The 12,624-nt window shown below is 43.3% G+C and overlaps 1 protein-coding gene across 1 annotated transcript in view; it reads right to left on the bottom strand.

Moving 5' to 3' along the window:
• The window catches only part of trappc8 (trafficking protein particle complex subunit 8), a 67,586-nt gene that overhangs the window by 33,520 nt on the left and 21,442 nt on the right, over positions 1 to 12,624 (bottom strand). Inside the window, exons 7-12 of the mRNA XM_079996511.1 lie at positions 10,342 to 10,441; positions 6,663 to 6,919; positions 4,041 to 4,156; positions 1,537 to 1,687; positions 509 to 609; positions 33 to 138 (exon numbers count right to left, since the gene is read on the bottom strand). Of these exons, the coding sequence (XP_079852637.1) occupies positions 33 to 138; positions 509 to 609; positions 1,537 to 1,687; positions 4,041 to 4,156; positions 6,663 to 6,919; positions 10,342 to 10,441 (831 nt within the window). The remainder of the gene's footprint in view (positions 1 to 32; positions 139 to 508; positions 610 to 1,536; positions 1,688 to 4,040; positions 4,157 to 6,662; positions 6,920 to 10,341; positions 10,442 to 12,624) is intronic.

Here is a 12,624-nt window from a genome sequence, read left to right as displayed (position 1 = left end):
TGGAAAATGACATTGCGTGCAGTGCCCCAAACCTCGCTGGTCATCTTGATGAGGAGGGTGGCGGCGTCCGAGTATTTGCCTTGGCTCTTGAGCACTTCGGCACTGAGCAAGGCACAGCGCTCCGCCAGCACCATGTTCCTTCACGGAAAAAAAGGTGGGAGACAAAAGAGGAGAGAAAAAAGGGGAAGATTTACCTGAATCAGAACCAGAAATGTACATTTACGAGGAATTTGTTCTGGCGAGGTCTGAAGCATTTCACTCCAGACAATTAGCAATTTAAAAAAAAATAAAGAAAAGAAGCTAAACAAGCAGAAAAAATTGAGGATAAAAACAAAACTAAAAAGTGTAAAGGAAAAAGAAAAGTCAAATAATAATAATAAAAAAGTCAAAGATAAACAAAATACTGCAAAACACAAAAAATGATATGTGAGTCATATATAAAATGATATTTTTGGCTCATGGAGACATGAACATTATGAATAATTCTGATATAATATTAAAAACGTACTTGCAGACATCTCTGTAGGTCTGGATGGCCGTGTCCATGTAGTGTGCCGGGTACGGCCGGGGGGCTCCGCTTTGCAGGAAGGTCGACACGGCGGCCATTTCCTGCTCGGAATAGGAAATAAAGAGGAGGGGGGCCACGTCAGAGTGATCCCGAAACTGAGGCTCCCTTCCTTTGACCCTGACTGAAAGTCCATTCAGTTCTCTCCATTCAGTCGCAGTACGCCGAGACAAAAGTTCCAAAGATTGAATTCAAGGAGAAGAGCACGAAACTACCTGTGGTTGGAAGTCATTGGGAAGGTATCACCTCAACGCTTTATGGGATGAGTAGTTCTTTCATTCTTTATATAATTAAGTACACAGTCTGGAACCTTGTGACTTTTTTTTTTTTTTTTTTTTCCCCCCCATTTTTTTCCAAATTTCTTTTACTCCAAATCAAACAATTTATGGTCACGATTCATTGACATTTTGTTAAACTGTGCCGTTAAAATGTCGTAGAAAGTCTTACATTCTGAACGGGAATGCGCTTGACAAATACTGTTTTTGAAGGAGAATAAAAAAGATATTGAGATACTGGGAAGAACAGTTTCATTCAGTTAGAATTCACATATAAGACTAGTTTGTTCATTTTTTGACATCATCTGTTCATTTGTTAAAGTTGTCAGGCAGTACAAGCGCATAAAGCCTCATAGGCCTTTTCACTGTCTCCAACACGGTCGCACCACTTGACATATTTCCACTTTTAAGCCACAAAACTCCGCAAATTTCAGCTTTTTAAAAAGTTGAAAGTTGTTTAAAATGTTTCATATTTACTGAGATTATTATAATTGTTTTCTTTTTTTCATTTGTCTTCAGATCTGGTTTATTTTAACCATAATTGATTCACACACATAAAAAAGATCGTCATGTCATCTATGACCTTGTAAAGGTGTGTGTGTGTGTGTGTGTGTGTGTGTGTGTGTGTGTGTGTGTGTGTGTGTGTGTGTGTGTGTGTGTGTGTGTGTGTGTGTGCGTGCGTCAGGTGGCCCTCACCAGGGACCCCGCGGCGTAGAGCATGGCCTGGTCGGACAGGAAGTCCTTCTTGGCCGTGTGGTAGCAGCTGTAGGCCAGCTCGTAGTGCTGCACCAGGAAGCACAGGTCGGCCATCTTCCTGATCTGCAGCTCGGGCGCTTCGGGCGGGTAGCTGTGGGAAGGTCATCGAAGACGTTACGGAACGTGGCATAGCTGTTGTTACACACGAGGTGGGGGGCTCTGCTTTTTGCTTTTCTCCTCTAGGTTTTTTAATATATCGCGCATGGTGTCGCGCCATTTCCGGCGCCACATCTCCCGTGTGGCTTTCGTGACAAAACGGCGGGACACAGGACAGGCTCGTCGGGGGATTCCTCCCGTCGAGGGATCTTGTCATTTGCGACCCCCTGTCGCCGACCGGTCGCCGCGTGAGGCCACAACGACTTCAGGAGGGGACAGAAAGCTGTGTAGTGTGAACAGCGCGGCGACCTGACCGGGCTGTCGCGTTTCACAGATTGTGTGTGAGTCGGCCCATCAGAGACCCAGTTTGCCATAATATGGAACTTGAAAATTAGATCAAGATCAAGCCTTTTGGTTGTGGACCAATATTGGCCTATTCGAAGAGGGCACCTTGAACACTTCTCCACAGAGTCGTACGATAAGGTGTTACGACCAATGAGCAACACCAATTTCATCCAGTGGCAATAAAACTTTAAAGCACTTTATTCCACTTCCGCACGACCTTAACAGCAAACAGTGGCGGTCGCTCAGCTTTGCTTCGTCTGTGTTTAGCCTAACTGTGGTCGCGGTTCGTTATCGACAAATGACCTTGTCTCTGACGTGAAAGCTCTCTAATCAGAGGGAATTCGAGGCGCCTGTGGGCCTTTGCAGGGTTGCCAGGTGACGCGTACACTCCCAGCCTCAAAACTGCTCAAATCGCCCACCCTCCCTGTAAGTGGCCGGATTTGACGGGAAAACCGCAAATCTGGCAACCCTTCCCAAGGGTTGACAGCAGAAAAGAAATCGAGATAACTTAATGAAACTCTGAGGAAGACTGGCACTTACTTTCGCTTTTGGTAAAAGTCCCTTTATCTCCTTCCACAAATGAGATCATTCTCAATATCACATTTAAAACGTAGGACGGTAACTCTTTTTTCCCATGAGAAAAATAAGGGAAATGGGATCCAGTCATCTGTTTATTTTCTACATTACATTTGGGATTAGGAAGGGGGAAATAAAGCTTCCTGAAGCATCACGCTTCCCTGACACTGTGTTGAAAACAGGTTCAGCTGGGAGCTGAACATCGCCATCTGCTGGTGAAATGAATGTCGCCCAACAAACCTGACGCCTACCGAGTCGTCTACTACATGTACTGGATATACTGGATATAGAAAAAGGAGCACTTTAAAGCAGCACTATGTAACTTTTGGTATTTGGGATTTGCCGCCCCTACGGTTTCTGAGTTAAATTGCACTTTTGCGCCACTGTTGTAGAACCTGGTCCGGTGTGTTTACTTTACCAGACAAATGTGAACCTTATGGGGCACTCTGGGATGGGCAGGGTTCCCTGCTACCGGTGGAGGTGCCAGATGTGCCCGGCCTGACGGATCGACTCGCACGCGCGGGTGAAACAAGTGAAAGTGAGGGCTGGCGAGCATTATTACTGGACATTTTGATTATTCGTTTATCATCTTTTTTTTTTTTTTAACCCGGCAAAAAAACAAAAAAAACAAAAAAAAAAACAAACGGTAATTACCGGAGCCAAACACCAAAGAAGTGACGTAGTACTGTAAAGTGTAACATACTTTTCCATCAGTTTTGTACCCGAATATAGAAGTTACATAAGGCATTTGCACATCGAAACAGTTCTGGAGACTCCCTGAGGGGAACGAGGAACAGGGGAGGTCCTCCAAGAACTATGGCAATGAAAGAGGAGCCATTCTGCATATTACAAGTGAGCGTACCATCAAAATGATTCTGAGGATGTTATTTTAAGGTTAAAAATCTACACAGTGTTGCCTTAATTAGGCCACATCTATTTTCATGTCATTCAAGCTGAATAATGAGTTAATGTTTTTCACTAATTTTATTTATTTAATTTCATGTAATATTTTTTCAATATTTAATATTTTTCAAATATATAATTTATAATTGTAATGAATAATCTATTAATAATAATTGAGGATAATTAGTTATTAGTAATTGGTTTATTTAAATTTATACAATTATACGATTTAATTGAACAATTATAATATACCCATAAATAATGTTTTAATCAACACATATATAAGAATATAATTTAATTCTATATATTATCAGTTTATTCGCAAAGAACTACAAAAAAAAAGTTTCTAATAAATCTTTTGGAATTTTTGGCAATTATGGCTTAACAATAATAAAAGCTTAACAAAACATACTTGAATTAGTAATTATTTGTATACCAGTGTCTTTACCAAACCCCTGCATCTTCTTTCTCCAATACCTGGTGGTGTCAGAACGGTATATTTTTGTTGGTCTGGTGAAACTCACAGGAGGCCCGACGTGTTCTTCAGTTCGCTGATGCTTTTCTCCGGGACTTTGCCACCGCCAAACCACTTCTTGGTGGCCGAGAACAGCGATCGGCTGAGTCCCTTCCTGGACACCAGCTACCGGGGAGCGTTCGTGAGGAGAGGGAACGCACGAGGGGGAAAGGTAACAGTAAGAATGTGACGGATGAAAAACAATATATTCATCAATAAGTCAAATATAGTCACAAGCGGCAGTTTAAGGATTAAATAGATAAAGAGAAGCCTCCAATAAAAGACATCCAAAGAATAACTTTAAGGAGTTAGATCTTATCTTTCATATGTTCAATATGGGTGAGGAAAACCAAATAGTGCTAATATCATCAAAACACTTCAAATTGCCCTTGTGTTACATTGTTTGACAGCTACACCATACAAATTTGAAGAATATGAAAGTATCATAAGTATCATTAAATTAATTTTTTCCCTCATCAATCTACACACAATACCCCATAACGACAAAGCGAAAAAGGCTTTTTAGAAAGTTTTGCAAATGTATGAAAAAAAAAAAAAAAACTGAAATATCACATGTACATACTGTATGTATTCACCCCCTTCACTCAGTACTTGGTTGAAGCAGCACCTTTGGCAGCGATGACAGCCTCCAGTCTTCTCTGGAATGATGCTACAAGCTTGGCACACCTGGATTTGGGGCATTTCTCCCACTCTTCTCTGCAGATCCTCTCAAGCTCTGTCAGGGTAGATGGGGAGCCTCGCTGCACAGCAATTTTCAGGTATTTCAAGAGACGTTCGATGGGGTTCAAGTCTGGGCTCTGGCTGGGCCGCTCAAGGACATTCGCAGACTTGTCCCCGAAGCCGCTCCTTCGTCGTCTTGGCTGCGTGCTTGGGGTCGTTGTCCTGTTGGAAGGTAAACCTTCGCCCCCGTCTGAGGTCCTGAGCGCTCTGGAGCAGGTTTTCATCAAGGATCTCTGCGTACTTTGCTCCGTTCATCTTTCCCTCGACCCTGCCGCTGGAAAAACATCCCCACCGCATGATGCTGCCACCGCCCTGCTTCACCGTAGGGATGGTATGAGCCGGGCGATGAGAGGTTTCCTCCGGACGTGACGCTTGGCGTTCAGGCCAAAGAGTTCAATCTTGGTTTCATCAGACCAGAGAATCTTGTTTCCCGTGGTCTAAGAGTCCTTTAGGTGCCTTCTGGCAAACTCCAAGCGGGCTGTCATGTGCCGTTTACTGAGTAGAGGCTTCCGTCCGGCCACTCTACCATAACGGCCTGATCGGTGGAGTGCTGCAGAGATGGGTGTCCTTCTGGAAGGTTCTTCCATCGCCACAGAGGGACGCTGGAGCTCTGTCAGAGTGACCGTCGGGTTCTTGGTCACCTCCCTGACCAGGGCCCTTCTCCCCCGATTGCTCGGTTTGGCCGGGCGGCCAGCTCTATGTAGAGTGACGGCGGTTCCAAACTTCCTTCCGTTTACGAATGACGGAGACCACTGTGCTCTTCGGGACCTTCGATGCTGCAGATGCTTTGTAAACTTCCCCAGATCTGTGCCTCCGTACGATCCTGTCTCGGAGGTCTACAGACAGATCCTTCCACTTGATGGCTTGCTTTCTGCTCTGGCACGCACTGTCAACAGTGGGACCTAATAGAGAGGTGTGCACCTTTCCAAATCCTGGCCAATCAATTGAATGTACTACAGGTGGCCCCCAGTCAAGGTGTAGAAACATCTCAAGGATGATCAGTGGAAACAGGATGCTCCTGAGCTCAGTTTTGAGTGCCACAGCAAAGGGTGTGAATACACATGTACATGTGATATTTCCTTTTTTTATTTTTAATACATTTGCAAAAAATTCTAAAAAACCTTTTTCGCTTTGTCATTATGGGGTATTGTGTGTAGACTGATGAAGAAAAAAAGGAATTTAATCCATTTTGGAGTAAGGCTGTAACATAACAAAATGTGGGGAAAGTGAAGGGGTGTGAATACTTTCCTGATGCACTATGTATATATGTATATATTTTAGGAGTGTCACGGTTCTTCAAATCAGCGATTCGATTTTCAGTTTATACTTTTTTTTCCCCCACCACTGACGGCTAAGCCATTGTTAGACTATCGAGTCTTTATTTGTAAAGAAAAACACTTGTTTCTCAATAAGTAGCTTTTATTTGAATATTAAAAATTATGAACAGTGACAAAAATATGAAGGGCGCACGCACGGCGAGACGCCGAGGAGAGGGAAACGAGCCTCCACTGTGCAACAAACTGGATGAACTTATTTTCTTATTCTTTTGTAGTATTCAATTTCTACTTGAATTTCGGCCGCAGCTCTCCAAACTCCATACCGCGTTTCATGGAAGTCGGTCCAGAGCCGGGCGAGTCGCAGTCTACGCCCCCCAGCGCACACGGCATTAGTGTACCGGCCGATCTTGACTGCCCCGATATGGCGACCATGTCGGGAATATATATATATATATATATATATATATATATATATATATATATATATATATATATATATATATATATATACATATATATATACACATATATATATATATATATATATATATATATATACATACATATATATATATATATATATAGAGAGAGATTTGTGGAGGGACGTATGGTACCTGGTCGTTTAGCTGTCTGATGTTCTTCTCGATGTGGGGGAGCAGCCCCCGGAAGGTAAACTCCTGGATAAACTGCCTGATGCGGTCGTGGTCGTTAAGGGTCAGACAGGCCCCGTGGCTCATCACCGGGCCCCCAGCACCGCCGCCGCCGCCCTTGGTGGGCTCCGAGGTCATGGCCCGGAGGGTGTCCAGGCTCCCCGGGTCGGCGGGAGCCTCCAGCTGGAGGGGGTGGCTGTCCAGGCAGTTGGGAACTCCGTCTGACGTAGGGGCACAGGTGGCGGTTGTTACGTAGGTGACAAACACACACTTTGATGACTCAATGTAAATAAATATCTGAAAACAGTTTGAACAGCGCGACTTATTTCCTGATCTTTACTTAAAGGTCACCGCCGGCTTTTTTTTTTTTTTTTTCCATTTTTGAGCAATTCAGTGATTTCCGAAAACACTCCCCACTGCTATGCATCAATCCCAAAAATCAAGTACATTTTACTCAAAGCAGCAGTTAGCTTCTAAACGTCAAATACTTCAACCGTTAAAAGGGTACTTTGGAAAATTGACCTAGATTTGAATATCAAAGATGGAACGATCGATCGTATGGCCTGAGGCGGTCTCTCTTTCCACCCTTGGTGACGAGGGAACTATATACTGTAGGCACTCTGAGTGCGAAAGGGGAAAATGAAGGTGATTTAAAGATTGCGATTGCTTTGGAACGACATCGAACAAATTCGAAGACGTTTGAACAGATTGTCTCAAATAACTAGGAATGTAGGTATAAAGGTAAGTACTACATATATTTGATAGGGGGCAGAGGTATTTGGTAGAAATAGGGCAGACTATGAGCTAGATAAGCAAATGAACCTTAATTGCAACAGTGCAAGTTCAGTGATGAGGAAATGGAATAAAGCAACCATGACTCCATGACGCAGAGTCAAGGATTCCTCTCGATGTGCAGGCTTTCCCCACTGGAAGTTTGTTTTTTAAACTATAGTTGTGGGGCATAAGTGGGGGGCGGCTCGGTTGGAAACACAGATATAATGGTTAGTGACGCCACGGCGAGGAATGAGCACCAACACCAAACATTTTACAACATAAGATGTTCGTCGATGACGCTCAACATCTGTAGACTGCGCATGAACGTCGCCCAAAACCCCGGGTGCCGGACCCGGTCGAGCCGTTTTCTCCGGAATATCGTACTTAACGGCTTCAATAGAAATCATGGATTGAAATAAAAGTTGTTTTATTCTATTTATTAATTGCATTGAGGCCTTTTGGTGGCTGTAGCGAGGAAGGAGATGGAGGATTACGACATGGTGGTCTCACATGGCATCATCGGACCACGGTTGGTCTGGTAGTTCCACTCTAGGTGGAACTACCAGACCAATATATTCACACACACATATATATATATATATATATATATATATATATATATATATATATATATATATATAAACAGTATAGTTACAGTAGTATAATAGTTAGCGTTTATTCTTTGTACGTGACCGTAGCAATATATCGTCACGCTTGTTTCGTAGCTCCCCCTCGTTCCCCTGGCTCTCATCAGAAAGTGCCGATACCCCATTACCGTCTACCGTGTTCCGTCTGAATAAAGCATAAGTATTGATAACATGCTTAGTATTTTACAAATTAGAGGGGTTTTTTTATTTGATGAACACGGGCGCTTACACGTGGAAAATGGGTTTTATTTCTATAAAAAAAAATAATAATAATAAAATAAAAATAAAAAAACAGCCTTAAAAACTGTGGGGGCGGTGGCCAAGTAATGTGTACGCCAGGTCTATGCCCGACACCATGTAACACCGGTGCCCACAGCAACCCTAATAACGGTTGGAAAGCTCATCAGCGACGCCTGTGAGCATCTGTGAACATCAAGAGCACTAATCTGTATAGAGGCTGGATAGTTTAATCCAACATGGTAGCAATACCACTTTGCTTGCTTTCACCTTCTCAGTGTTTTTTGTTTTTTTTACTCCAGTGCTAACAAAGGAGAGGACACAATTATAAGCAAATGGAATGCACCAAGTGCCGATTTCCCCTCGGCCCTGAAGTGATAAGTTTGGATCTCTTGGTTGATCCAGCACAGCCAATCAGGACTTGAATACAAGTTCTTTGTAGAGTGAAAACTTTGGTATTATTTATTTTATTTTTTGGGGGTTGTCTCCCAAACAGGAGCCTTTCTCTGTGGAGGTTGCATGTTCTCCCTGTGCTCACATGGGGTTTCCTCCACCTACCATCAGTAAGGACCCCCACCAAAAACATGCACGCATCATCGTCTGACCAGCGATGGACACCTGGTACCAGGTCCCCAGGCGTCGTTGACGAACACTGCCCACTGCTCCTGGCTGCCCCCCTAGGAAGGACAAGCCAGGATGGCTGAAATGCAGAGGCCTCATTTCATCGGCCACCACCCAAAAAAGCGTGTGTGTGTGTGTGTGTGTGTGTGTGTGTGTGTGTGTGTGTGTGTGTGTGTGTGTGTGTGTGTGTGTGTGTGTGTGTGTGTGTGTATATATATATATATAGATAGATATAGATAGATATATATATATATATATATATATATATATATATATATATATATATATATATATATATATATATATATATATATATATATATATGCATGTGTCGTAGTGCAGTCATGTCACAAATAAAGATTCTTAATTCTTTTAATTGATTTTGTTGTTGTTATTGAAATGTGCCCGGGACTCCACGGCTGTAGGAATCTGAACCCAATCAGGACTTATTTTTTTCCCAATTTTTTTGTAGAGAGTAAAAATTATTGATCTTAATTCAATTTATTTTGATGTTGTTGAAAACAGAGCATTCCATTACTGCACATTGTCATATTCTTTGTCAGACTTTGCTAAAGTTGAATTTTAAATATAAACGACTTATCTATAACAACACATTACGTAGTCGTATTTTCAAGTCTCCAGTCAGCTTTTAGCACTGACTTAATGGAGGGCCCTATGGAATCTGTGTTATAGCTTTTTTTTAATTCTCAATGATGCTATCCCGTCCGTGGTTCAGTTATCACAGAGAGGCCTAACAACTTTTCAGGAGGAAACCTTGCAATTTGCCAAGTGTAGCAGGTTCTTATGAAGACATTATTTTTATAACGTCAGAAACGTTGACTCTGACACAGAGGAACTGCATCTCTTGATACAAGAAGAACAAAAATCAGACAAAAGGTTATAGTTTGATTTGGTTGGTTGGGGGTGGACTTTAATGTATCCTGGCGTCAGTAAACCCTGTAGATCCCAAAAATAGATAAAAATGGAGGAAAAAAAAGTTTTCACCTTTCAGAAGTTGTTGTTGGAGGCCTCCAATGAAGGCCCCCAACAACCTTTTTATTTATTTATTTATTTATTTATTTATTTATTTATTTATTTATTTATTTTATGTTTGAGTACCTTTTTAGGAAAACATTGTAATATCGCAACGGAACAAGAGGTAGCTTAAGATACTGGAGGTGTTTGTGGTTTGACATCTAGAATGGTGTCGCTGAATTAAGGTGCGAGTCAGGACAGGGCCTCCTACTGTGCCCACCCCACCCCCCCTTTACAATTGAACACCACCACGATGGCGCCGCAGGAAAGGATAAGCGTTGGAAATCAAAGGGGTGGGCGGAGCAGGAGGCCCCTCTCACCGCGCTGACCTTTCTCCGCAGGGTCGGGCGTGTCCGCCTCGCCGCTGCAGAAGTTGTTCTCCAGCAGAGCGCTGTTCGCCGCCGCAGGAGTGGGTTCGTCACACAAGCTCTGTTTGAAAAACAACAAGAAATGAATACAGTTACCAGGGTTATAGGAGCAGGTTCATTTGGTTTATTAGGTTCCCTTGAACTTCCACGGGCATAACGCCAGGGAATTTCATGGGCACTGTGACTAATACATGTGTGTACTATCGTCCAGCATACTCTACGTGAGTAAGAAAGCCATACTACATTCCTGCACAGCCGCAGCCCTTCCTTTCATCTTGCCCTCATACTGCATTGTGGCCTATAAGCTTTGTCAACTGTGCGTGCCTTCTACGATGTTTCACCCTAGTACGTCCTGCTGGTACTTTTCACATACTATTTGAGCACACTATGGTTTTGCCGCGGTCCCCTAGAAGGGAACCGGTTAATTTGTTTTGGACATTTGTTGGTTTCAGGTATGGGAATCCTGTGTCAGAGTCGAGTGTTTTATTATTTTAAGGTATAGGAATTCTGTGTCCGAGTTAGTTTTAAGATTCTTTTTTTTTTTTTTCATTTTTGCTCTCTGCTGGGTGGTGGGTGGGTGGGGCTGGGGGGCGGTGGCTGTGTAGGCTTCGGCCAGGTATTCTTCATGGCCACAGGTTGATGTCGGGGGTATGTGGTAGGGGATTGCGGTGGTTTGAGCAGCCACCCCTGACCCGGATCTAGGTGATTGGGATCAGAGTGGCTGCATGCCTGTTGCTCGTTGGTTGGTCTTACGAGGAACAGGTTAAACCCCCATCCCAACACTCACACAGGAGAGGAGCTCCTGTCATGACACATGTCTATCTGCTCCTGAGCTTATTCCAACTGGCCCACGCAATACAATAAACTGGTGTTTACAATCCCCGTTTTCTGTGTCTCTGTGCCGGAGGTCCCTGAAACGCCACTTGAAACTGCCACAATTTGATTGCGGGAAGAAAAAAAGAAAACATTCTGAAAAATGATGAGTCCGATTTAACCGTGGAGCTTGGCTGCAAAGATGAGAAACTGAAACGCCTCCGGTCTCAACGGACACAGGTCTTTTTATTCTCACATTTTATTATTTTTATTCTTAAAAATGGCACTCTGACACTAGAGGTGTCTTTTACAGTTAGGGAGAGGTAGAACAGGTTTCACTCTCCAGGTGCAGAGGGTGTAGGACAGGTTGAAGACGATGACAGTGATTTAATAACACTGGATTAGGGTTATTGTGTCCGGGGCCGGGGGCTCTGTCCCCTCTCAGTCAGCGGAGGGAAAAGTCCGCCAAGCAGGGAAGACGGGGAGCGAAGCCCTGCTCTAAAAACCGAATCTGTTGCCCAGTCTCGTGTGATATTAAAACACCTCTCTCGTGAGCGTGACGTAATGTATTCATAACAGTCATCTAAGTGGGAACAGACTCCATACGAAACATTTCTGTAAAGGACGCTTTGTGGGAATGACTGCCTACTGCCTTGCCAGATATTTTTATCCAGAATGTTACGGAGCCATGTCGGAAATGGGCTTAAGTAACACAACCTGCACACTTATAAATACTACCAGATGTTTTACTCTGCCTTTATCGTAGCACTGAGATCGGGGTTTCCAGTACAAATTGCGATTCTTACGGTTGTTTCTCGCTTTGGAGAGTAGCCAGGCTGCTAGTGGTGGCATTAGCCATGTTGATAATGCTAGCAGCCAGAAACAAACAAATGATCCATTGTCCGTTTTATAATCTAAAACAAAGAACACCTTTTCTTGCAGTGCATTACTTCACGGAGCTACGCTCTGATGAAAACATAAAGCGAACCTGTTGTCTTTGCGACAGCGGTGCAAACAATAATACCACTTGGAAACGTTAGGGGGCAAGTATAATAACACATTAAAATCATGTCATGTCAATGTGTGAACATATTAACAGAGTTTTTGCAAGCACTCGCAATAAAAGCCTTGGGGGGAAAAAAGGGGAATTGATTAAACAATTTAAACACTTCCCTATTCGGTGTAAGTCAGAACATAGAATGAGGGAACACTGGTCCCCATATAGATAAAAGAGGTACAACTGCTAAATTTGTTTTCTTCACACCGCAGGGACCTTCTCATAGTTCTAAGAACTCTTTGGAGGAACCTTCCCTTTTTTGTGCCTGCACTGCAGGAGCTTGGAACGATGGTAGTTCTTAGAGCTCTGTTCGGAGGGACTTTTTTAGCTCTGACTCCAGGGCAGGGACTAGGCAGCGCAAGAGGAACGTTCAG

The sequence above is a fragment of the Zeus faber genome, assembly GCF_960531495.2.
Source record: "Zeus faber genome assembly, chromosome: 1".
Lineage (NCBI taxonomy): Eukaryota > Metazoa > Chordata > Actinopteri > Zeiformes > Zeidae > Zeus > Zeus faber.
This window is presented reverse-complemented; position numbering and strand designations above follow the sequence as displayed.